This window comes from Rhincodon typus, chromosome 1, assembly GCF_021869965.1.
Source record: "Rhincodon typus isolate 14 chromosome 1, sRhiTyp1.1, whole genome shotgun sequence".
Classification (NCBI taxonomy): Eukaryota; Metazoa; Chordata; class Chondrichthyes; order Orectolobiformes; family Rhincodontidae; genus Rhincodon; species Rhincodon typus.
In genome coordinates, this window is record NC_063332.1 from 47,784,715 (window position 1) to 47,812,559 (window position 27,845).

At 40.3% G+C, this 27,845-nt stretch overlaps 1 protein-coding gene across 1 annotated transcript; it reads left to right on the forward strand.

The window, feature by feature from the left end:
* Positions 1–1,921: 1,921 nt before the first annotated feature.
* On the forward strand, positions 1,922–25,872 carry LOC109919421 (carboxypeptidase inhibitor SmCI-like). The gene is made up of 6 exons (XM_048603109.1): positions 1,922–2,122; positions 15,626–15,829; positions 16,874–17,035; positions 22,241–22,306; positions 24,059–24,137; positions 24,966–25,872. The coding sequence occupies exons 1-6, from the start codon at positions 1,996–1,998 to the stop codon at positions 25,021–25,023; spliced, it is 696 nt and encodes a 231-aa protein (XP_048459066.1). The 5' UTR covers positions 1,922–1,995; the 3' UTR covers positions 25,024–25,872.
* Positions 25,873–27,845: the final 1,973 nt, after the last annotated feature.

Here is a 27,845-nt window from a genome sequence, read left to right on the forward strand (position 1 = left end):
TAACCATTTACCTGTCCAAACGTCTTATATGTTGTAATTGTACCCATTGCTACCAACTCCTCTGGCAGCTCGCTCCCTGTACACACCACCCTCTGTGTGAAAAGGTTGCCCTTCAGGTCCCATTTAAATCTTTCCCCTCTCACCTTAAACCTCTACCCTCTACTTTTGGAGTCACCCACCATGTGGAAAAGACCTTGGCTATTCACCCTATCAATGCCCCTCATGATTTTATAAATCTCTATAAGGTCAACCCTCAGCCTCCTATGCTCTGGGGTAAAAGATCCAGCCTACCCAGTCTCTCCATACAACTCAAATGTTTCAGTCTCAGTAACATACTTGTAAATCATTTTTGCACCCATTCCAGTTTAATAACATCCTTTTTTAAATCAGTTAAATCATTTTTGCACCCAGTCCAGTTTTATAACATCCTTCCTATAACAGGATGAGCAGAATTGCACATAGTACTCCAAATGTGGCCTTACAAATGTCTTTCACAGCTGTAACATGATGTCCCAACTCCTGTACTCAATGCTCTAACCGACAAAGGCAAGCATGCCGAACACCTTCTTCACCGCCCTGTCTACCTGTGATGCCACTTTCAGGGAACTTCGTACCCCAAGTCTCTTTGGACAAAGGTGCAGCAAAAACTTTGGTGAATCATTTGCTTACATAGTTCTGTAACATGCAAGAGACGTGAATCACCTGATGCAAAATGAATGCTGTTGTTATTGTGCAAAGATTACAATATTGGAGCTAATTAATAACCAAAAATAACTTTACAGTTCAGTTGCACAGCATTTTCATGGATACTTAATAAAATAATGAAATGCCTCCCATTCTCTGAATGTAACTTCATGTTATAGGTTATGGATTACAATTAAAAACAAAATCAAAACTATCCACTGGATAGTTTCAAAATTAAATGGGATATATACTTGCAAAAGAAAAGATATTCAGGACTATGGAGAACTAACAATACAGTGGCTCTGACTAAAAAGCAACTTCCCAAACAGAATAGGCTGAATGGCCAATTTGTACAATTCTATGATTCAAATCTCACCTCAATAACTGAAGTGTTACTTCTGCATCTCCAGAGTAAGTGTGGAAGTAACTTGAAAACTATGACCAATTGAAAAATGATGAAGAAAACGTCTCTTCTGGAGTTTCTTACTTTCCCCAACGACACAAAGAAAAATTCTTTCAACCTGAATAAAAAGTGTCTGAATAATGACCTCATAGCAACCTAGGTGAGAGTTGAGGGAATGGGAAATGGATTAATCCAGAATGCTACTTTGAATGAGAATGAATGGATACCTATTCAAACTAAAGGAGGTAACCTGAGGACTGAAGGAGGCGGGGAATGACAAACAGAGGGACCGTAATAGTTGGGAAAACAGTGGAGACAAAAACGTTTAAGGAAGAAATAGATGCAGCAATGGGTGGAGTGTTGGGTTGCTCGGGCAGATGAATTAATTTGGTATAGAAGGCCTTCCTTAATCCCAAATATGGTATGATCTTGTGAAACCAATAAAATAATGGTGAGAAATTGTTTTAGATGTTGAACTTTAGTTGTGTTTGTCATGTGATGACTAATGGGACACTAAAAGCCTGTACTGAAACCATCTCACTGCTGTAATGTAGACAACATCATGTCAAAACTAATAGGTCTTTTTCCTGCCATCGCCAGGAGTTCATACTGGCCTTGGGGCTACTACAAATACCTGTGGGTGTGTATTTCAGTGGACAATGGTGCAGTAGATTTGGTCACGTGTTGTATATAAATAGGGGTAAAAATTCAATATGTGCCTTACACCAACCTGGTTGCCTGGTTACTATCTGTCTGCGTCATTTCACTCAGTTTTATTGGTAGAGAGTCCAAAAGGTTGGTTTTGTTGAAACTGCCATTAAATCATAAAATATGTTATAAAGTCGATAGGCTAAAGGCAGCTAGCAAATTTTGAGCAAGTACTTGTAGTGCGATACACCATTGAACACATGCTTCAGGTTAAGGTTTTACCCATTGGTGCTCCAGCTGAAATTCCAGCAAAGATGAGGAGGATAGCTTTCTGTTTGGGAATCTGTCTTACTGTGTTAAATTTGCGTGAGACAGCTGCAAGTAGAAGTAAGTAAAAATGTACTTTTTATTGTTTATAGATAGAGTTAAGTTCGAGCAATAGCACAACTGTGTAAACATACTTACATTTTCAGTTTAAAACATTATGCTATATGTAAGTTACCATTTTGGTCATCGTACTTTATCCTTATTCAACAATTTGCCAAGCAGACCCTACAATTATAATTGAATCCAAATTATTCAGAATTTAATATTAAGGTCTTAATATTGTATTCATACAAAGCCTATAACATCTCATGCTCGGTACACTATGAATTATTGTTAAACTGAAGTATATATTTCTACGAAGGCAAATAACGCACGTACTTTAAGGATGTAAAGCAAATACTCAATGATGATCACATGCTAGCCATATGTAAGAAACCAACTGTAGCAATGGTATTTATACCATTGAGGAGGGCCTAAGGTCACGTTGTTTTATTCTGTGCAAGCAATATTTGTGCGATTGTGTTTTCCATCTTTCACAAAATATATATTTGTGTTATTAATTTAATAAGTAAAATCAGTAGGTTTAAAAACAATTACCTGGGCATCTTCTCATTGCCGTTTATGGGAGCTTTGTTTGTGTGAATTAGATGTTGAACTTTAGTTGTGTTTGTCATGTGATGACTAATGGGACACTAAAAGCCTGTACTGAAACCATCTCAGTGCTGTAATGTAGACAACATCATGTCAAAACTAATAGGTCTTTTTCCTGCCATCGCCAGGAGTTCATACTGGCCTTGGGGCTACTACAAATACTGTTTCCTACATCACATGAGTAACTACACATCAAATGTACTCCATTAGTTTGAAAGTGCCTTGGCATGTCCTGAGGTTGTGAAAGATGTTATGTAAACCTTTCTTTTATTTTATATGATATTAAATACCACCTTTCAAAAATAAAACCAAAGCATATGTTACATCACAAAAATAAATTAAATTTAAACTTACAACTGTAACAATAACAAAATAATAAGTTGTAAAATTAACCTTTCCTTGGCGAGTTGAACAATTCCCAAACATCTAGACAAAGTCTGAGGGTACAATGCTGTTTGGTGTTTGAAGGGAGTTTAGCTTCTATATATATAGGAAATGAAAGATTGGCTTAGCCTTTACCGACTGGTTAAGAAGAGATTATGTAAACTGTAAAAAAATTATGAATGGTTTTGCTAGAGTGAATAGTGAAAATTAAATCCTTCTATGTGGAGAATCTGAATGGTCTCTATTTGGTCATAACACTTTCCATTGATTTCTGTAATTTTGCTGAAATCCACTTATGATTCAGCTCAACTGTTGCTGAATGGCTTTGTAAGCTTTGGACTTCACTATTCCAATATTCTACTGGCTAGTCTCCCATCTCCATTCCAAAAAACCTGAGCTCAGCCTCAAACCCTGTTGCTTGCACTAAGTTATGTTCTAGGGATTGGCTCCACTGCCAAGACCTGTGATAGACCAAGAAGACCAGCAAAGCTCTCTAGTCAGCTCTTAACAAACTGATTAGTGCACAATCCTGCCAGTTTTCTCAGCAGTTGGGGGCAGATCAGTTGGCACCTAACACACCCACTCCCAAACTTAAGCTGAAAAAGGGAACATCATAGTCATGGAAACACAGAGTGGGTAGAGCACAGAAGAGGCTTATTCAGCCGTTCAAGTCAATGTGAATCTTTGTAAAAACAACTCAATTAGTTCCACTCCGTCACTGTTTTTATCTCCTTACATGGTTAATCAATGAAACGATTCAACCTATTCTTTCTGATTTACGTGGCCTTCCATCCTGCAAAGTCTTGACATAGAACATTGAACATAGAACATAGAACAGTACAGGCCCTTCGGCCCATGATGTTGTGCCGACCTATTATCCTACTAAGATCAGTCTACCCTGCAAACCCTACATTTTACTATCCTCCATCTGCCTATCCAAGAGTCGCTTAAAAGTCTCTAAAGCTGCCGGCAGCGCATTCCACACGCCCACCACACTCTGTGTGAAGAACCTACCTCTGACATCTCCCCTATACCTTCCTCCAATCACCTTAAAATTATGCCGCCTCGTAATAGTCACTTCTGCCCTGGGAAAAAGTCTCTGACTATCCACTCTCTCTATGCCTCTCATCTTGAGCTTAAAATTCTCATCTCTTCCTGGCACTGCACATTAGAGTTTTGTCCAATATGTAGCCCCTCAGAAATTTGGAATTTTCAATTAAACCTTCAAGGGCAAAGGAGGGAATTTTTGCATGGAGCTGGAGGAAGTGGGTGAGGTCCTTAACAAATGTATTTCATTGGTATTCACAAAGGAGAAGGACATGGTGGATGGTGAGTCTAGAAGAGGGTATGTTGATCTTCTAGGGCATGTCGATATAAAAAAGGTAGTAGTGTTGGGAAAAGCATTAAGATAGACAAGACCTCAAGACCTAATGGGATCCTAGAATACTGAAGGAGGAAGCCACTGAGGCTCTGTACGAAATCTTTGTATCCTCTTTAGTTACAGGAGAGGTTCCAGAGGACTGAAGAATAGCCAACGTTTAAGAAGGGCAACAGGGATTTTTTTTCCATAGAATCCCTACAGTGTGGACAATTGCCCCAAAATGTTCACACTGACTCTCTGAAGAGCAACCCACCCAGACTCGTTCCCCCCTACCCTATCCCTGTAACCTTACATTTCCCATGGCTAATCCACCAAACCTACACATCCCTGGGCACTGTGGGCAATTTAGCATGGCCAAGCCACCTAATCCGCACATCTTTGGACTGTGGGAGGAAACCGGAGCACCCGGTGGAAAACCACACAGACATGGGGAGAATGTGCAAACTCCACACAGACAGTCACCCGACGCAGGAATTGAACTGGGTCCCTAGTGCTGTGAGGCAGCAGTGCTAACCACTGAACCACCATGCCACTCCAATATTTCAGGAAATTACAGGAAATTATGTCTTTAGTGGGGAAATTATTGGAGAAGATTCTTAGGTACAGGATTTACTCATATTTTGAAAAATATGGGCTTGCCTTCCTCAGTTGAGGCACAGAGTATAAAAACTGGCTAGTCACCATATAGAACTTTAGTCTGGCCACATTTGGAATATTGTGTACAGTTCTGGTCACAACACTACCAGAAGGACATGAAGGCTTTGGAGAGGGTACAGAAATGGTTTACCAGAATGTTGCCTGGTTTGGAGGGTATTAGCTATGAGAATAGATTTGACAAACTGTTTGTTTTCATTTGAATGTCAGATGCTGAAGGACGACCTGATAGAAGTTTATAAAATTATGACAGGGATGGATAGAATGGATAGTCAGAGTCTTTTTCCCAGAGTAGAAATGTAAATTACTAAGGGACATAGATTTAAAGTAAAAGGAGGGAAAGTTTAAAGGACATGTGAGAGGTAAATTTTTTTTACGCAGAGGGTGGTGTGTGCCTGAAATGCGCTGTCAGAGGAGGTGGTAGAAGCAGATACTTTAGCAAAGTTGAAGAGGCACCTTGACAGATATATGAATAGGCAGAGAATAGGGGGATACAGACCGTGTGGAGGTGAAGAGTTTTAGTTTAGAAAGGCGTCATGTGGCATAGGCATAGTAGGCCAAATGGACTGTACCTGTGCAGTACTGTTCTTTGTTCTTTTCGCTTAAATCATAAACACAGAGCACACTTTCTCCTTCCTGAAAGTGGCAAAAGGAGGAAATTATTGAGTGAGTTTACCCTGGTGAGATTCTTGTACCCTTTTTGCCATCACCATTAATGCAAAGATCTGTTGGAAACTTTCTTTGCCGGCCATCAATTAAGGCCTGATGAAGGGTGTAAACCCGAAACGTCGACTTTCCTGCTCCTCTGATGCTGCCTGACCTGCTGTGTTCCTCCAGCTCCACATTGTATTTACTCTGACTCCAGCATCTGCAGTTCCTGCTATCTCTCAATTAAGTTCCTTAAAGAGGTCAGTCAATGACTTTTGAGGAGTGAGTACAACTCCCTCACCATTATTCTTAGCACAACAATTTTTTTTTCTATTCAGGCAATTATTCATTTCCCTTTTGAAAGTCACGTTGGAAGCTGTCTCTGACAGACTCACATTTCAGATCCTAGCCACTTGTTACATGCACAATTCAAATATGAACAATCAAATGTCTTTTTAAATTTCTTTGGTTTCAGTGCAACACAGAAGCACAAAATAATGAAATGTCATAGAATGATAAGATGCAATTCACTCCTGTGTTCCTCCACTTTAGAGGTTTGCAACAAAGCTGAAGGTTAATTAGCTGGTCTTATCTATGCCAGCTCATTGCTGGAGTAATCAAAAATTAGCCCAGTGGCCATGCCCTCCTAGCCCCTGAGGTCATGCATTCACCTCTATGTCAAGCATTTGTTCAACATTTTCCTAAACAAAGCAATGTTTTGGTGTCAGTGGTTTTCTGCGTCAAAAACGTTCCATTCTCCAACCAAGCGTGTGTGTAAATAATTTTTTTTTAAAACCTTTTCGCTCACTACCTTGGTCATGCTTTTAAATGGGTCAATCCTCATTAGAGTTCTTAATCACAGTCCTTCAAATAGTTTTTCACTGTTCACACTTCAAGATTGTTTTGTTGCTGGGGAATGAGCTGGAAGAGTTGGGCGATTGGGGTGAGTTAGGCAATCCCAGTGTCTCCATTAGAGACACACACAGAGAGGCAGGTGGAGGATATGTTGGCTGAGCCACACTAGATTGTCCCTATGTACATTTTTCATCCAGTCTTATTGGTGGAAATTTTGAGGGATTTGTCGACAATTCATTTGGTCAGAGCTGAGATTATACAGGAAAGAAGGAAAGGGGCAAACAGGAGATTAAAGAGTACAACTGTCAAGATAAAAAATGCTAATGTAATGGTTGAAGTACACTAATGAGTATTTATCATCATCCAGAAAAAAAGTTTTAAATGCAGTGTTGGTTTTATAGTCTTCTCATTGCTTTTACAAATAAACTTTTGTTGACTATCAATTTTATTCCTTTTTCTTCTGAAATTTATTTCAAATTTAAGATTGTCTTTAAAAAAACCCATGAAAAAATCATTTTTTTCTGAAGAAGGGTCCCAACCCGAAACGTCAACTTTCCTGTTCCTCTGATGCTGCTTGGCCTGCTGTGTTCCTCCAGCTCCATACTGTGTTATCTCATGAGTTCTAAGTGTCATGTATATCAGGAACTGAAAGCTAAATACTGCCACAAACAGGATGAATTTTGTATGTGCACTCGCAACATTATTTTCAGTGGGCAAATCAAATAAAATGGAGTAGGTCCTCTGTGTGATCGGCTTATTTCTTTTACAAAAGTTCTTAATTTTTAAAAATTCCCGAAATAACTTTCTTGATTTGATTAAATGGAGATCAATTATTAAAATCACTGGACAGTGAAAAGTTTCAATGTTTAGACTAGATTCTGTAAAAATGCATTTTTGATTAGAACTCGAGAAACTCGATTCCACAATTTGCAGGTGTACTTTACATGAAGTAATTTATCTTTTTAACATTTTAATGAGTATCACTTTGAGGGAATCTTTTAGCTTTACATACTAGCATACACACATCACGTTTCTTCAAATGTTTACAGACCTGAAGGTTTCTTTGTTGTGAAAAAAAAATCAAGAGAACGTGAAAAAGGGAGTAATTCTTCAGAAGAAATATTTGCTTTGGCCCAAATTAATCCATTTTATTTCCTACAACTATAACTCTATAAAAGGCACATTTGTTCATAGGTCAAGCTGGGATTTGAGAGATTTAGTTTGTTTGAACCAAACTGTAGGCTTACGCTCATTTTGGTGATTAACAATGAAATTCAAATGTTTAATTTAATAAAAAAAGCAAAAAAATTGCAGATGCCAGAAATCCGATTTTAAAAAGAGAAAACACAGCCTGTAAAGGCAGCAACTATGGAGAAAGCAAACTAGAATTAATGGGCAGTTTTTCCCCAATGCACATTGGTAACCTGACATTGGGACCGTTTCTGTACTTTGGGGCTGTACCTTTCAATTTATTTTTATGAATGTTATCAATTTGTGAACCATCTCTGCATTCATTAGTGATGAGGTGTAGCACTTGGATGTAAAGGGTGGAGGCTCAGTGGTAATATCACTGGTCTAGCAATGCAGAACTTTAAGCTGATGAGGGTTAGATTTTGGGTTCCAATTGTACTGTGGCAGATGGTGAAATTTAAATGCAATTTGAAATGGAATGAAAAGCTAGCCTATTGGTATCATGTAATAAATGTTGATTGTTATAAAGACCCATTTGCTTCACTAAGGTCTGGAGGAAATGCACCACCTTTACCTAGTCTGGCCTTTATGTGAGTCCAGACCCACAGCACTGTGGTTGTCTCTTAACTGCTCTCTGGGCAATTAGGGATGGCAAGTGATGTTGGCTGAGCCAGTACTGCCTGCATACCATTCATGCCTTTTTAAAAATCTAACGCTGATCTTGCTTTTGTGCACCTTCTTTGCAGCTGTAACTTTGTATTCCTCTCTGTTCAATCACCCTATGATCTTTGTATGTCATGATCTGCCTGTTTTGCACACAAAACCAAACTTTCCACTGTACTTATGTACATGTAACAATAATAATAAACCAAATCAAATAATACATCAAATCATGTCAAATTCAGAGGAGCAAAAGGGCAGGCTGTTTAGCAGCCTGATTGGGAATAGTGAGCTCTCCTCAGGTAGACAGAAAGTGACAGGCATTACAAGATGGAAGGGCTTGATTACATTAGAATAGATTAAAAGGTACAAACAGCATCCCATATATAGCAGTTAGAAATATCCTGGAGATCAGTACACAGGTGAAACAGCTCCAAATGGCTATGGATATGCTGCTTACAATCTTTCTGCTTATATTTACGCTAATTTGCAAAATCATATGATGCTGATCCTGTTCCGCGCTAGGTTGCAACCTCTAATGTGTTACTGGGCTGCTAACATAGTGGGGGGGGAACCAATGCACCATTCGAGAAAATGTCACTGGCCAAACAGACTAGACTCATATCAGCTAGCTGCTGCTGCCAGGGGCGTAGCCTTTGGTAAAAGCACTGGGAAATGGGTATACGTTGGCAAGATAACTTAAAGCGCTGCACTTTAAATCCCACACTCCCACCCCTAACTGCCTTCAAATGTGGTCCATTTAGGGCTGGTAAAATTCAAATCAATGTGTCAAGTTGATGAGCTTTCATCAAGATGGGAAGCTGGTAAAGGGGTGACAGATTTTTCAGCAGGTACAGAAGCAGGCATAAGGGAGATGGGAGTGAAGAACAAGGAAAAGTTTGTGGTACAGTGGTAGACAAGCGAGATTCATTGACAAATGGGGTGATGGTGCAAGGCTAAAGGAGATGATAAAGGTACAAGTGAGAAAACAAAAGATTGATCGTTTTGCACAACTCTCAGAGCCTAAGATGCCTCTGAGATGTCCTGTATGCATTCTTAACTACCCGGTCCTGCCACCTTCATGGATCTGTGGACATACACCCCAAGCTCCCTCTGTTCTTGTAAACTTCCTAGTGTCCTGCCATTCATTAAATACTCTCTTGTCTTGTTACTTCCACATCACCTCACCTTTATCCATCTGTCACTGATCTACCCATCTGATCAACCTGTCTATACCTTCCTGTAACCAGAGACCTTCTTCCTCACTGTCAACCACCTGACTAATCTTTGTGTCATCTGCAAACTTACTTATCACCATAGCCCCCAACATTCTCATCAATATTGTTTATATAAATCATATTGGCCTGGTCCGGGTTGGCAACAGGTGCCACAGGTTTCTAGGAACCACTACCACCCCATCAGGCTGGATGGTGAAGTGGAAAAGGTCCAGTTCAGGCAATTGCATCCTGTATTAGGCAAGCAGAATGTGACACCAGGTCCCTGTTAGATCTTTCCTATTGTTCTTTCCTGAAAGGAGAATACAATGACGGTGGGTAATGATTCAGCCAGAGAACCATGAAATCAGTTCCCTTACCCATTCTCCACAGCCTCCCTTAGGCAGTTGTACATACTGTTGGCAACGCAGATGGGGGTTTATTGATGTTCACAATGGCTGTGTCCCACACTGTTGTTCTTGTCAGGGGGCTTCCAGGTTGCAATTGCTTGGAGGATTTGGCTGAAACTAAATAATGAAACAAACAGCTTATACAACCTGAGAGTTATAAGTTTCTATCTGTACACATGATGGTGTGACTCATCATTTTCAGTTCATATGGCTCCTGCCATTTTGGGGCGAGCCTAGGCCTGTCAGGGAACATGTTCACCATAACCTTCTCTCCTACCTCCAGCACATCACATGTTTCCATGCTGCCTTCACTCCTTTCCTGGCCTCCTATTTCCTGCTGCTCCCCCCTTACCTCAGATCACAACTGCTTTAACTGTTCACATAACATTTCCATGTACCTTCAAACTCGATCTCTAAATGAGACCACATCTCCACTGCTTGTAGCTGTCCCCTGTGGGAGCCAGATAGCCCATCCTGTTATTAGCTCAAATGGAGTTAGACCAATCTGATTCGCGGTCACATTTATTTGCATCAGTATTATAATGAGAACACCCACCCACCCTCTCCCTGCATTCTATGGCTTTTGGTGTTATTGTTTTTAATATTTAGTTCATTTGGTCTATGCCTGAACTCTGAGAATGGCACAGGACGTGAAACTTCTGCTTAATTCCTAATAATTGACATAATTTTTTCATTATGAAATGTGAAATGTGCTCCTTAATCCAAATCTATTTGGAAAGACATTCCCCACCTTGATTTTATTTCTTCTCGCTCCAGTTAGTGCTGAGTAATTGCACGCTGGGAACCCCTCTGCCAATCAGGTCAAATGGTCCATGATCACTGGGTACTGAGTTTTTTTCAGTTATTAGTTAGGGGACCTGTGATGTCAATCTGTAGGTTTTCCAATGGCTCTTTGGTCTGGCTGGTTAATTCCACTGCCTTCCTCATCCTCAAAAGTCATCAAAGATGTTGTTGGGAAATATACACAGTAACATTTCATTGGTTTCCACTGATAGTGAAATTCAGCATATGTTCACATAAAGGATTCGGAGAGTGATGAGCACTCTCAAGCTCAACTACATCCTTAGCTGATGTCTATATCTTCAAGCCGATTACTGGAATAGGTGACATCTACTGTCATCTCAGTTCAGAAATTGTTACAGCACAGACAAGGAATCAAAAATGACATCTTCCAAATTCATTTTTAGCAATTCCATCCCTCAATTTGTAACTACCACATGGGCCAGAAAATACCCAGTTCCATCACAAACTTTAATGATTTGGCTGATATGAACTAAAATTATTGTGGGTCACTGTAATTAGCTTCAGCATACATGGGCTTGGAAAGGGAAATTGAGACTGTGACTATTCTGATCAATAACCTGTGAATACTTTCTGCATATCAGTTGAGTATAACTGCATGAACACGCCAGCTCACTATTCTCTATGCGCTGCTGCACCTGCTGAAGGTTGTTTCGCTATCGTGTTTGAGTGTATGAAACTAAATGATGTGTTTGGTCTATTGTGGTAGAGGAAAACCACTTCCTGGTCTTATTCGAAGAGTAAGTAGTTAACAAGGTATAGCCTTTTGCATGTTAGCAACTAACTGCAGGTTACATTGGTGTGGTAGATGTTGAGTAGGACTCGATGTTAGGTCTCACTCCATCAACAACCTAAGCTGTTCTGCCTACAAGTCCATATGACCTCATCATCATGGGCAGTACTTATGACAGTCCCTAGTATTAACCCCTCATTCCCATTTAAAATATCTTTCTCTACTTTTGTTTTGCTTATTAATATTTATATAGTTCTGTACAATGTTACTTTTACCACTATTGCATCTCCCTAAGTCTACGATTTTACAAAGTCAGGTGATCTGGAGGTTCTTCCTTCTTCATGCTTCAATGGAGAGTATATGTCAGCTTACACTCGCAAAACCCATGTAGCTTGTGGTTGGTAAATGGTTTGAGATGAGTTTTAAATACTATCTTTGGTAGTTACACCCACATTCAGTCAATGACATAAAACAACTTGTCTGATCTATATTCACTCATGAAGAGCAGCTACTTTGCAAAGTACAGGATATTTGACATCTGTAGAATCCTGCTCCAAAATGAGATTCTGCACGTTCAAAGGAGAAGGGAAAGAGAGACTTGATGTCAAAAAACAAATTCTGACTTTGATGAAGTAGTTCACCACAAAAGCTGTTTTCTTCCTAAAAGATAAACTAAAGTAGCATTAACAACAGTTAAATAAATATATCTGTTACATTGGTGTCAGAGTTCACGCACAGAGTGTCTCTGATGAACAATGTAAATTACTTTCAGCCTTAATACTTAACATTTGGTTGAATCACATGAAACTCGAGGTGCATTAAATGCATATAAATAAGGTTGCTTGGCAACAAGGGAATGGAATTAAGATGAATCAATTCAGTAAAATTTCCCAGCATGAAAATTCAGAGCAAGCTGAAAAAGAGAATTTATTTTCTTCCTTTTATTTTCTTCTTTCATGGGAGTGGGAGAAAGATGCATGGTCATACATTCCCATTTGTCACAGCAAAATGGAGGAAAGAGAAAAGGAAGACTTGCATTTATATAGCACCTTTTAGGAACTCAGAATAATTTCAAATTTTGTGAAATTCAATTCAACACATTTGAAATGTAGACAAAAACAGAAATTGCTGGAAAAACTCGGCAGGTCTGACAGTATCCGAGGAGAGAAATCAGAGTTAATTTTTCAGCTCGAGTGACCCTTCCACAGAACTCAAAATATTTGAAATGTAGTCACTGTTGTAATTTAGAAAATATGACAGCCAATTTATGCATAGCAAGATTCCATAAACAACAAAGTAATCATGTCTAGATGATTTGTTAATGTTGTTGGTTGAAGGATATATATTGGTCTGGATAACAGTCACAGCTCATCTTTAAAAAGTGCAATAGTCTGTATCCATTTGAGACAGCATCCTCGATTTGACATCTCATCTGAACAATAACATCTCTCAGTCTTCAGCACTCCAAATTACTGCACTGAAATTGGAACTTTGGAACTCTTGCCACAGAGAGCTGTGAACACAGAGTGCTTATGTATATTTCAGGCTGAAAAAGGTAGATTCTCAATCAATAAGGGAATCAAGGGTTACAGGGAAAAGGCAAGAAAGTGGACGTGAGGATTGTCAGATCAGCCATAATCCTATTAACTGGCAGAGCAGGCTCAAGGGGACAAATGGTTTCTATTTCTTACGGTTTTATGCAATGTTAGCCTGGGTTTTATGCTCAAGTCTTGGGCTTAGGACTTTAACCCAGAGCCTCCTGATTCAGGTGAATGTTATAAATGAATTACAGTTTACGCTGCGAGAGGGCAGGGTGCTAATTCCATTAACAAAGCAGTTTTTGTACTTATGGCACTCCCACAAATGTGTCAGATAGAAATTCAAGCACATCGAGTGGAAGATGAAAGAACACTGATATATGCTAGGATGGTTTTTAACTTAAAGAGAAACGTGGAGATGACTGTGTTCCTTCTCTGTCCTTTTCAATTGTGGAAATCACAGAGCGCAGACCTTGCTGACCTGGCACAATGTAGCCAATAGATTTTACATACAGTAGCCATTGTGTATTAGCGATGCAAAGGTTGGATGTCCAGTTCAGTCTGAGAAGCAAGCTGCCTTTAACAGAAGACAGGAATTTCAGCACCAGGACTGGATATAGTAACATTTTCCCAAATAGAAACTGGACAAGGATCCCTCTTATTGGCATTTTCAGATGGGATCACAGGATGAGTTCAGCTTTAAACCTGTATGACAAAAAATAACCAAATCAAGAACAGTCAATTTCCTAGTTTAGATATACTGATATAATTCAGATATTGTGGAACATGGATAATAAACAGGATATTTGATAAATACTCTGCAATTCTGCAACTCAGCAAACAAACTTCCTTGGGAGTTTTTTTTAATTTGTAGTTCCTTCACTTCAGTAAAAAATGTTTCTCCTTTAAGTGGTCAACAACATTAATGTGTACTTATGATATACTTTTATGTAATCTTTCTACATATAGAAACATGCTTCATAGGGCACAAGGTAATGTAGCGGAGAAGGAAAAATGAGGCAGGATTTTGAAGAGAAGTTAAAAAGCACAGGGATGAGATGAACTTAAAGCAGGCCAACAATGTTGGAGCAAAGGGGAGGAATACACAACAGCCAAGTGTCAGAAGAATTGACAGATTTTGTTGGGGAGAGTTGGAGATCTTTATGGAGATGTGTCTGTGAATGGATGAGGATCTTAAATTTGAGGCATAGTGGGGTGGTTAAGGCAGAAGCTGTACAGGATAGGATACCGGCATCAGAATTTCAGAGGAGGTGAAGTTTCTGGAGCTTGAAGCATTAGGAGACCAGGTAGCAGACCATTGGAATGGTTGAGTCTGGAGATTATAAAGATACTTGAGAGATTTTTGGTGAAAGACAACCTAAGTCAGCGGTAGTGACAAACAATTTTATGTAGTTGAATCTTGCAATGGTGTAGATCTGGGGTCAGAAAGTAAGCTTACCACTATCCAAAATTGGTTTGTGAATTGACAAGTTCATGAAAATCAGTGACCAAAGAGGGTGTTGAAGTTCATGGTAAGGACGTAAAACTTGTGAAAGATACTGGCTTTGGTCATCCCAATATTAAGCTACACGAAATTAAAATAGATTTACAACTTGGTATCATGCAAGAAGTTTAATAGCATTGAATTAATGGAAAATACCTTGTAAAAAGAAAGATCAAAGAGTCATTAACCTGTTGATGGAATCTGCTGCTGTATCTGAAGATGCCTTTGGCAAGTATTGCCAATGTAGATGAGTTTGAATAGGGGATTAAATATTGTAGTGTTGATGCCAGAGTGGAGTTAGAAGCCATTACTGAAGAAACTTTACCTTTGGCTATGAGTGGCTGGTAAGATGGAAGTGGACAATAGAAGACTGATGTTGGTAAGATTCCTTAAATGCTGCAGAAAGTTGAGGGTGAACAGCCTGGATAATTCATATGAGACTATGGCTTGGATTGTTTCCATGTTACAAGAGGAACCTGATTGGAGTGTTTTAAATGGAGAATTTGTGGAGAGGCTTAGATGTGAGTTGATGGCCAACAATGTATTCTAAGACAGTGGAGAGGTTGAAGCTGAAGTGGTAGCTAGTTAGGGAAGATGGGCTCAAGAATTTCTTTTGAGGACAGAGTGTGGAAACAAATATCTTCAGAGAAAGGCACAGAGCCTGAAGAGAAAATCATTTACAATATCAGCTAACATAGAATTGGGTGGACAACAGTTTGGAGATGTGTGGCTGAGGGTACAGGGTTTGAAAAGGAAATGTGGCGCTTGTCAAGGAAACTAGAGAAAAAATAAATGCAAGTATGTGTTTGAAGCATAAATGGCATTAACTAATTGCAAGTTCTTTGTATTAGTTATTATTAATTTATAACCAAGTGTACCTATTAACTTGTAAAAATATTCTGTTTTCCTTCACCACAGATGAAGCCTGTATGGAACCTAAGCAAGAAGGAGAGGTGACAGATTCTAAATTAAGGAGCATTCAGTGGTTCTACGACTCAGCTGGTGACCGTTGCCAACCGTTTGTTTACACTGGAAAAGGAGGAAACAGTAATAGATTTTTGAATGAAACATACTGTTTGAAAACCTGCTCTGCTACTTATCTTCAAAAGTTTCCAGATGGAGGTAAGTTCTTTATAAACAGGGATTGCCAAGTTTTTCTTTTAAATTTAGCATTGCTGATAAGTTAACATATTAAGAAAAAGGTAATGAGTCGACAACATTCATCTTGGATGAATGCTGATGAATGTTGACAAAGCTGATGAAACGTCAGCCTTCCTGCTCCTCTGATGCTGCTTGGCCTGCTGTGTTTATCCAGCTCTACACCTTGTTATCTCAATCAGCTGTTGCTGGGTCTTCACCAGATACTGTTATTGGCTCCCTGGTGAACTGTGTATGGCAGCAGGATAGGGGTCAGAGTCCATGGGTGAGGGTGGTTGGATGAAAGGGCACAGGGATTACTCTCAGTGGTTCTGTCCTTTCCCAGTGCAAGATCCCTCAATCAGGTAGAGAATGCCTTAGAGCAAGGCTGCCCCACACTAGAAGACCCCAAACAAACCCGACAAGAGTTTGTTTGTTGGTCTCCCAGCAATGGTGAGCCCCCCACCTGATACCCACTGCTAGTTGAACACCAAGAGTGGGGTGATCAGGCCCATGAGTAGGCATTCATTCCAACTTAAGGATTTTAGTGGGCATCCGGGGAGGAAGGCTGTCCATAAGGGAGGGAATATCATCTCCACTCGCACCCTCCTATTTGATCAAAAAGCTCCCCACCCTCACCTAAGGCTTCAACTCTATTGGGGGTGGGGGCTGGGGAGCCTCCCCCTGACAGCACCAAAGAATGACCTTGCAGATTCTTAACGCTTTAGGAGAGACATTTTGGATAAATATAAAGAAAATGTGGCAGGCTGGGCTACCAATTTACTGTCACCCATTTTACATCTCACAAAGCTGCTGTCTTGCATGCCCTGCTGGAGATTTTACTGACAGCTAGAAAGAATGATAGCTACAGCTTCAACCACCATTTTTCCAATCCACTATTCTCTGTCTCTTTTAATACCTGATAACTAAAATAATCCTCACATCAGAATGAAACAAATATGGGGAAAGGATGAGGTGAAGCTCTGCTTTCCAATCAGTAAATTGGAACGTGTTTCTCTTCTTTGTCAGACGCAGTGTGTGATCTGCAAAAAGAACGAGGGGATTGCCATGCCAACATCCTGAAGTGGTACTACGATCTGACCATCAACGACTGTGAAACATTCCTCTTCAGCGGATGCCATGGGAATGGAAACCAATTTGACAACAAGAAGAGTTGTCGGAGACTATGTGGTAAATACTGTTGTGTTCACTTTGGCATCACGGCCTTTTCAAAGCTGAAAAGGATTCATATTTCTACAAACTACTAAAATGTTCCATTTTCAAACGTCATAAGCAGACTCAATTATTTTAATGTGTTTCTACCTATGCACTGATCGAACACTAGCAGCACATTTCAATTTGTCTAAAATGCTGAACAGTAAATACATTTACAAATACACTTTGATCAATGTATTGTACTTTCAGAGAATTGCAGTGGTCCATCATTACCTTTACAACCATAACTCTCACCTGAAGACCAATGGAAGTACTTATGGAGTCATTGACTCATAGAGTCATACAGTACGGAAACAGATCCTTCAATCCAGCTCATCTATGCTGCCCAGACATCCCAATCTGAGCTAGTCCCCTATCTCTCTAAACCCTACCTATTCATATACCCATCCAGATGCCTTTTAAATTGTAATGATACCAGCCTCTACCACTTCCTCTGGCAGCTCATTCCATTCATGCATCACCCTCTGCATGAAAAAGTTACCCCTTTAGTTACCTTTTTAAATCTTTTCCCTCTCACCTTAACCTATGTCCTCCAGTTTTGGACACCCCCATCCAAGGAGAAAGACCATGGCAATTGAATGTATCCATGCCGCTCATGATTTTATGAACCTCTGTAAGGTTACTCTTCAGCCTCCAATGCTCCAGAGAAAATAGCCCCAGGCTACTCAGCCTCCCCCATAACTCAAATCCTCCAGTCCTGGCAACATCCTTGTGAATCTTTTCTGCACCCTCCCAAATTTAACAACATCCTTCCTAAAGGAGGGAGACCAGAATTATACACAATATTCCAAAAGTGGCCTCACCAATGTCCTGTACAGTCGCAACATACTCAATGCACTGACCACTGAAGACAAGCATACTAAATGTCTTCTTCACTATCATTGTCTGCCTGCAACTCTACTTTCAAGGAACTATGAACGTGCATCCCTAGGTCTCTTTGTTCAGCAACATTCCCCACAATCTTACCATTAAGTGTATAAGTCCTGCCCTGATTTGCCTTTCCAAAATGCAGCACCTCGCATTTATCTAAATTAAACTCCATCTGCCACTCCTCAGTCTATCGGCCCAGCTGATCAAGGTCCCATTGTACTCTGGAGGTAACCTTCTTCACTGTCCACTACATCACCAATTTTGGTGTCATCTGCAAACTTATTAACCATTCCTCCTACACTCCCATCCAAATCACTTATATCATCCTGAGAGATGCAAGAAGATACTGTCCTGATTTTGTCACTGCCATTCCTTTGAAAGTAGCCTTGGCACTGCCACTGATTTGCTAGGCAGTAGATTGTAGATGAAAACTGGCCCTTTCAAACCCTTTATCAATTCAATCCATCAGTCTCTCTATTGTGGAGACCGGAGTCTGCAGGGCAGTCGTCAGATCTTACAGCACAAGCTGCAAGATGTAGCAGTGTGGCCCCCTGTTGTGATGCTGCCCAGATACAGAGATCCTGGAATGGGCCTCACTCTCCAGGTTATAGGATTGCATTGACATCATAGAGGTTAGATGCAGACTCTTCAGCCACAGTGCTGAAACTTTCTGCTACAATGGTCAGTGCCTCGTACAGCTGCTTGTGTGAGGCCAGCAGTATTTGTCTCATAGCTTTTCCCTCAATGTCTTTATCTTTGTTGTGCCTACTTGCTGTCCTTCACACAGACTATCGATGTGTGAATGGTGACTGGGAGGAGTGCACACCACCTGACTGAGTCAACTAGCACCAGTCACAGAGGCTCAGTGTCTCCCTAAACCCGCCCCAAATGCAGCTGATTCCCGCCATGAGGTAAAACCAGCACAACCGATTTCATACAAAGCACAAACAGCCAGAATTTGACCACCTCTTTAGGGGCAGGCAGGGAGTGAGAAGGTCCTTTAGTCAGCGGCAATGAGAGTCACAGGAAATGTGGCAGTCCATCAGGAACCCAAATGACCCGCTTAGATAGCTAATGATAACTACTCCTCCCACTTTGTGGGCATTTTACCCCATGTTGGAGTGATCCTGCTGCCATTTATGGAGGTTTCTCATTGAAGACTGGGAGCTACAGTGAGCACTGGGGCTTGTAGGGGTGGGTGAAGGTCCACTCTGGGCTCTCCACAGTCCATGAAGGCTGCTCCACAGCAAGCATGCAGCTGGTCTTTAATGACCTTCCCCAGATCAATGGGGGCCTGCCTGCTTGGCACTTCCCAGACGTCACTTCCTGCTCTCCATGAGGCTGCATCCTCTGTAATGGACTCCTCTAGCGGGGATACTGCTGAGGATGCTGACTGAGCTGCTTCCTAGATTTGAGCTGGCCTACCTTACTTACTGTACAACTTAATGAACCAGTGACATGAAGGGGCTTCCCTCTCCCACTGCCTGCCAGGGGAAGGTCACTCCCTACTTGCAGCTCCACCAGTGGGACTTCAGTCATGGGCGAGATATCCAGCAAGGAAGTTCAATCAAAGGAAATTAAATTAAAATTATAATCAAATAAATCTTCTCAGATTTTATTCCTCTATAATATACCTTTTCTTCATAAAGGATAAAAAGAACACAAAGTTCCATGTGCCTTCACCTCTGCTTTTGTGGGATCTTGTGAAATCCCCACACTATTTCCAAGATCCAACCCAATAACTCATGATTTTCTTCCCTTCCTGGGTGTAAAATCCTCATCTGCGAGATAGATTTTTGAACAGTAAAGGAATGAAGGGCTATGGTGAGCGGGTGGGTAATTGGAGCTGAGTCAACGAAAAGATCAATCATGATCTTATTGAAAGGTGGAACAGGCTCGAAGGGCCAAATGGCCTACTCCTGCTCCTATTTGTTATGTTCTTATGTTTCACCATCTAGGAATGTTTGAAACACACTGAACAAGGCAGTTTCCCTACTTTCTGTAAATTTAATCCAAAAGTTGAAGCAGTTTTGAACAATTTGGTTAAGGTGCAACATACAATTGATTACTTCAAATTGAGAGATTTTGTATTGTTTTATATAAATAGCCATCTGTATTTTATGTTTCCTAATAATGACAACTGATGTATTTTTATATTATCTTTTCTAAATGAAAGCCACTAGATGTCTCTATAACTTAGTATTTGAGACGTACGGTGCAAGGTCAATTTGGAAATATCAGTCCAATGTTCCTCTCCTCCGGAATTACTAGCTCCCAGAAACAGAGAAGAAGAAAGGGCAGGGAACAGTTGAGTAAATCTCCTTCCCCTGTCCACTTCTGCCCCCCAGGGATTGTCCACTGGACGCAAAAGGTCTGAGTCTGGAGTTGCTACTACAATGAAGCAATGATCCAAGAGTGAGCCCTCGTTCCTGACCTCATTCTTTCCCCATTCTTCTGTATGAAGCTTTGGCATTTGAGCAGGTTTGGGTTGGGTGGGTTGGGGGGGGGGGGGGGGGGGGGGAGCCTCATGAAGATACCTGCCATAATGGTTTGCTCCTGTGCCTCTGTAGACCATCCACAATGCACTAGAGTCTCAAGGCTGAGCTGAAAATTCCTTCAGCAAGTGTGCGGATTTCTTCCAACTCCACCCCTGGGTCATTCTCAAGGGTATACGACCTATAGGTTGTGAGATACCCCAGAGGTCACTAACATTGGTAAGCAGATTTATCGCTGCAGTTCACTCAGGGCTGTGGGCTACTGAGTTGTACTAATCACAAAGGCAGTTTCATGTATTTTAAATTAACTTCTGAGGAGATGTATCAATTGTAGTTGCCTTTTCCCAATAATGGGAGATTTCAAGACTAAGGATCACATTTTTAAGCTGAGAGGGGAGAGATTTAAGAAAGACATGAAGGGCAATTTTTCTTTTACACAGAGGGTGGTTTGTGTGTAGAATTCCTGAGGAAGCGATGGATGCGGGTAGAAATAAAAGACATTTGGATAGGTACGTGAATAGGAAAGGATAGAGGCATAGGAGCAAGTACGTGGGACTAGTTTAGTTTGGGATTATGTTCAGCATGGACTGGTTGGACCACTGTTTCCGTGCAGTATGACTCTATGTTATGACACAACACTGGCAATATTCCCTCTTACTTTTCCCCCAGTGTACCGACCTCCACGGTCTGTACCTGGCATTGACTTCCAAAGCTTGGAGGTCAATGTATCACCTTGTCAATTGAACGGAGTGGAGCGGTTATGTAGGCACACGGCTCTGAATGAATGTTGACCACTGATATAGGTCGGACTTGAACCCAAACCTCCAGGGCCCAGAGGTAGGGACATTACCACTACACCACAAGGGCCCTGCTGGTAGCTTTAAACTGAGGGATCTCAGTTGGTGTTGCAGATGGAGCTCTTTATTCTGTTGTTGTTCTTGAGACCTATCCAGTGAAGCTACCACAGATTCCAGGCCCTCCACCACATGGCAGGGGGGAAGGCTATTGACATCCCTGAGGGCTTGGGATGTACACAGTTATTGTGGCCCACTTACCTGATCAATGGCCATCACCATGGAAACCCATCTGCATCTGGGAACAGGCTAGAGAGGTTGGCCTTCACATCAGCAAGAACATCCCATTGACAGAGAAAAAAAATACCTTACCAAGTCCTGTCTGGCTGGCCCCTGGATGGAATGTAATTGGTTGGGAGAGCAGCATCCATTCATAGGCTGGAAGACACCATCTGAAATGCCAGCTGGGATGTGGCATTGGATGTGATATTAAGTGGCTGATTGGGGTCCCCATGCCCATTGTGTTGAAACGCTACCTTTTCATTTTATTCTTTTAAAAGGAAAGCAGCCCTGAGGACAGCTAATTAGTTGCATGACAACTGTAAGCTGTGCCCAAGCCATTCTGCAAACGGCCAAAAGGACATCAACCTCAGCTTTGTGGCTGTCTTCGGAGCCTTCATCACAGGCACAGACTTCAGTCCAGAGTGTGTTTTGTGCGACACATGTATGTGCATATGTACGTGAGTGTGCCCAGGTCGGCATCTTTCAGACACAGTGAGTTCACTGTCAGCTGAGTGATGTCTCCCACAGTTGAGCAGCCTATTTACAAACACTTCTAGGTCCTCACAGGAAAATTGAGCACTTTAGCAAGGAATAAATGGTTCCCAATGTCCAAGACAACTACAAATCAACAAAATCCAAAACTTTCAGGGGAACTTAGAAGTACGAAAGAAGAAACTGAATGCATATGTTTATTTAATTTTGTACTCTTTTTAATGTAGCTGCCAAAGGGCAAGGACGATTCAATGTGGAAACTGAAGAAGAAGAAGTTCAGCAAAGAGATGAAGGTATTGTTACTTGAACTGGAAAACAAATTGTTTTTGAGTTTTGAAAGGTGTCATTCTGTTAGCAACTAATCCTTTGCCACTAACTGCTATCAGATCAAAAGGCATTTGGATTTCAGGGCTGGTGTCATGATAAGTTGAAAATCCTAAAAGCTATCAGATCATATCAAGCAGGATATCCATTCAGCTGCTCACGGCAAGCAAGGTGCTGACAGTACCCAATCAGCCTATGTTTTCAAAACTCAAAATGTTGGATGTGATTCTGTGTTTGGATTGCATTTGTTGAATAATACCGAGCGTGCGAAGAATCAAGCTGGCAACCAAATTAAGGTTGTCAGTCAGGTTCATAGTGTGGTTCACTTGCATGTACTGGGAGCTACTTGTATTAATACTCAGGGCCTTGTTATTTTCAGATTAAAAAAACATGAATACACATTGCACCTGTTTCAATTTAACAAAGCAGGCAACACCATTCTCTGGTTCCTCTCTCAGGACAATGCCTTGACCACTCACAATAAAGCTGCCTGGTTTCAATTCAAACAAATTTTGGTGGCTAATGGTCAGTCATCATCTATCTGGTGCATTCTCTATGGCAATGCATCTACTAATAAGAGGTCACTCACTAACCAATTAGCACAGTCTTCTTTTACAGAATAAGTTTGTTTTCCTTTTACATTTGTACTTTTAGCAGGCTGTCCTGGTTGTTGCCAGATGAAAAAAAAAATCAATAAAATGTAACTTTTACAACTGTTCCAAAATTATGGACCAATAGCTGCTGCACAGCATGCATGCGGCTGGTAATTAATGACTTCCCCAGATCAATGGGGGCTTGCCTGCCTGACCGCAACACTGGCACTTCCCAGACCTCCCTTCCTGCTCTCCATGGGCCTGCAGCCTCTGTAATGGACTCTTCTAGCAGGATAACGCTGAGGATGCTGACCGAGCTGCTGCTGGACTTTGGAGTTGACCTATCTTACTTACCTTACAACTTAATGAATCAGTGTTAGGAAGGGACTTCACTGTCCCACTGCCTGCCAGGGGAAGGTCTCTCTCTACTTCCAGCTCCACTAGTGGGACTTCAAACATGGGCAAGATATCCAGATAGGAAACAAAATTAAAGTGCTGTATAATCAAATAAATCTTCTCAGATTTTATTCATCTAAATATGCCTTTTCTTCAAAAAGAATCAAAAATCACTGAGTTCTATGCACGTTCACCACTACTTTTGCAGGATTTTGTGAAATACCCAAATTATTTCCAAGACTAAGTAACTTAATTTTCATTCCTGATGTTGGTAGAGTTTTGGTGAGGAAGACTATCAGGGATATATGCAAAGATGGATAAATTGACTTGAGTTGAGAACCATTGATGATCTATTTGAATGGTGGAACAAACTCAAATTTCTGAATGGTGTAGTCCTGTTCTACGTTCCTATGCTTTATGCAGTGCAAAATTATGGCTGTCCTAATTGTGCTTCTCATCCAAACCATAAGTCACTAAGAGTAACATGAGTATGAATGGTCCTTCATGTAAGTAACAGTCCCTACTTGTTTCCACCGCTGGTAAATATCTGACTTTTCTCTTCAGGTTTAATGGCAAAACTGATCTTCCTAAATAATAAGTTAATCTACTTGCCTTTGCCTTCCCGTAATACAACCTTCATATCTGCCAATGAACAAAGGATGACTTTTTTGTGGTGATTTTACTTGGGTCTCAGTAGGATGAAATAACTTTCCTCAAACCTTCTCTCGTCAGGTGACACTGCTGCCATTGTGTTCGGATGTCTCTTTGGTATTGCTGTCATTGCCTTTGTAGCTGTATTTGTCATTCAGAGGTATGTTGATCTCATTCAGACCCAATAACATTAATAAATGTAAATACCTGAGCAGTTCAAAATATATAATGTTTATTCATCTTAGAAATAGCAATTATGGAGGGCAACCTCAGCAGGAATTTGTGCATTCCCAATAACCTCATCCACCTATGAGCAAAATAAATAGGTTTAATTACAAGGGGATGTGAAATACATGCAGTAAATATTATCACACTGCTGGGAGAAAGCTAGGGTAGGGGAGGAATAGATAAAGTGGTGCAAGAAGCTCAGTATGAGAGGAGATTAAGATCTGACCTAAACCACCAAGGAAAAGAAATGCAACTTTAATAGTTTAAAATATATTACATTTTTAGCTCGTGGGAGACAGCTTTTCATTTGCATATATCCAGGGAGGCACAGATCTCTTTTCTAAAGATTAGTATGGATGGTCCTTCATGTAAATAATTCTCCCTGCTTCAGCAGGAGCTAGGCAATTTAACAGGGGTCTATTTAACAAAAAAGCTGCAGGTAAATGCACTCTTAATTGTCTGTAAGTGATGGTCATTTGATAATCCCTTTCGCTATAATTTTAGTGCATTTTTAACATATTTTTGTCAAGTTCCTCCATGCACCATTACAGAGATTTCTAATACTTTCAAAATAAACTGGTTGTGACATTGTCAAATAGTGCAGATAGGGATGTGGTGTGAACATGTTAATCAATGCACCTAAATTAGTAGACAGAGGAATTTTGACACTTTAGTGTTCAAGCCATAAATAATGTCAGAACTGTTGACTGGATGTAACTGTCACTATTATCCTACATTTGTGATTCCTTCTCTTCATTAGGAAAAGGCAAAAAAGCCAGAACAACAAATCTAAAAGAACAGAGCTAGAGATGCAGTAAATCACGGTGATGTCTGTCACAACGAGGAAGGAACTACCGTTTCCTGGAGATTTACTGTCATTTGTTGGAAGGAATGCTCGAATTTCTTTATTTTAGATAATGATTTTGTACATTAACTTTTATAAAACTTAGTTAGGAGAGAACTTTTTGTATCAAATACTCCAGAAATTTATCCGCGCTTCCCTTTCTCAAATGCAAAGCATACAATTCATCAAGTGTGCATCTGTGTTAAAAGCTAGGGGATTCCAATTGTTTTGCTTATATCCATATATATATGTATTTTATATATATATGCGTGTTTGTGTAATAAGATAGTTAACTGTCCATACACTAATTGAGAAGCAAGTTGGAATTTGATTGCATTTCTAATACCTGTATTTTTGCAAAAAATAATTAATGAATTGATGAATTTGACCATACTTTGTTGTTTAGTACTTAAAATTATGTTTGACAAAAGAATTGTAAACTGGAACCAATTATTATGGAGAAAGTTGTTTGACAAAAACATGGTACAAAATATTAAAAACATAATAAAAAATATAAAATATCTGATTCCCTGCTTAGATAAGACTATTCAAATTATGAATACATTTAATTAAATAACTTTTTTTTAAGTTTTCTGCTCTACACAGAAGTTAGCCATAAAGTAATTTTCATACAGTATGATTATGAAATATTCATGAACGTAAACATAAGCATGACTTGTTTGGTAGCTGCCTTTCAATGTACATTTCAACCCTAACTTCGGTGAGGTCTATAAATATCTTTGACTTTTTAAGAATGTAAAATATGCTGAGAAAGAAATAATGTGAAAACGTACAGACCAGAATTGTTATTTAGTATCTCAAAGTCAGGTTTTTACACTGAGTAATAAAATCTGATTACTTCTTCCTTGTTGATACAGTAAATAGCATTCTTGTACCTTTTTCAACCATGTGAATATACAGGAACTTGGAAATTGATCATATTGCATTTGAAAAGGTCATGCAGAAAAGGGGACCAATTTTGAAACTTTCAGTAATGCAAAAATAACACACTGTGTTTATGCATTCACTGGAATTATTCATCAGCATTTTAAATTAGAATCACTGTTTTGTTATGGGAAGTTCAGCACCAAATAAAATTTCATCTGTTCGGCATTGCCCCAGCAAAACTCTTCCCTGGGACCATGTTTGGGGGAGATCCTGGAATACCGCAGCCGCTATATCCCCCTTAGGCCCAGAGAAACAGTGGAAGTCTAGACATTGACTCCATGCCAGGTCTTTTGATCATTTTGGAACTAGCAAGTGGTGCAACTTATGGTTTAAGGAGATACCACATCATGAACATCTCCACTTGTGCAGCAGAAAGTTTCAATGCACATTATTACAATGTTCCCAGTTTTTAATACAACATACACTAAAACCTATACTAAAAGCATAGTCATACAGCAATACTGCAAGGAAACAGGCCCTTCGGCCCAAACTGGTCCATGCTGCCCACTCAATCGCCCGCACTTGGTCCATATCCTTCTAAAACCTTCCCATCCACGCACCTATCTGAATGTTTTTTTACATGTTGCTATTGTACCTATCTCAACCACTTTCTTTGGCAGCCTATTCCATATACACACCACTCTCTGCATGAAAAATTTGCCCCTCAGGTCCTTCTTAAATCTGTCACCTTAAAACTATGCCCTCTAATTTTCAATTCCCCCACCCAGGGCAAAAGACTACATGCATTCATCCTGTCTATGCTCCTCATGAGTTTATACACCTCAATAAGGTCATCCCTCATTCTCCTACATTCCAAGGGATAAAGTCCAATCCCAGCCAACCTCTCCCTATAACTCAGGCCTACTAGTCCTGGCAACATCCTCATAAATTTTCTTTGCACACTTTCCAATTTAACTATGTCTTTCCCATAACATGGTGACCTAAACTGTGTACAATACTTCAAGTGCAGCCTCACCAACGACTTATACAACCCGTAACATAAGGTCCTAACTCCTATACTCAACGCCCCGACTGATGAAGGCCAGCATGCTAAATGTCTTCTTCAGCACTCTGCTCACCTGTGACGCCTCTTTCAATGAACTACGTACTTGTATTCCTAGGTCTCTCTGTTCCACAATGCTCCTCAGGACCTTATCATTTACCGTACAAGTCCTACGTTGGTTTGACTTTCCAAAGTGCAATACCTTGCACTTATCTGTATTGAATTGCACTTGCCAATCCTCAGACCACTTCTCCATCTGATCAAGATCCCTGTGTAATTTTTGATAACCTTCTTTGCTGTCAACTATACCTTCTAATTTTGCATCATCCACAAACTTGCTAATCATGCCTTGTGCACTCACATCCAGATCATTTATGTCAATAATAAATAACAAAGGTCCCAGCACTGATCCCTGTGGCACACCACTAGTCACAGGCCTCCAGTCCGAGAAGCAACCTTCAACCATCACCCTCAGCTTCCTACCATCGAGCCAAGTTTGAATCCAATTACCTAGCTCTCCGTGGATCCCATGCGACCTAACCTTCACGACTAGCCTGTCATGTGGGACATTGTCAAAGACCTTACTAAAGTCCATATAGGCATCACAGAGGATCCTTCAGTAAATTAAGAAAGTACATACTGATTGTCTCATGTTTGAAAAGTCTTCAAAAAGCAAAAAACACTAGAACATGAAATCAAAACAGTTTTATAAATTATGCTATTTCTTCAAACAAGTCAATAATCCAAATTCCTTCTGATCATACAAACCTAGGTCCTGTATAGTGTAATTAATGGGTACAGTAACACAATTCTGTATACAGCCTTGCAGAATTGCACAGTTTATA

Coding starts and splice junctions, on each gene's coding strand:
- LOC109919421 (XM_048603109.1), top strand. CDS start 1,996: ATGCTTCAGGTTAAGGTTTTACCCATTGGTGCTCCAGCTGAAATTCCA. Junction 15,830..16,873: donor TCAAAAGTTTCCAGATGGAG/GTAAGTTCTTTA, acceptor CTTCTTTGTCAG/ACGCAGTGTGTGATCTGCAA. Junction 22,307..24,058: donor AGTTCAGCAAAGAGATGAAG/GTATTGTTACTT, acceptor TTCTCTCGTCAG/GTGACACTGCTGCCATTGTG.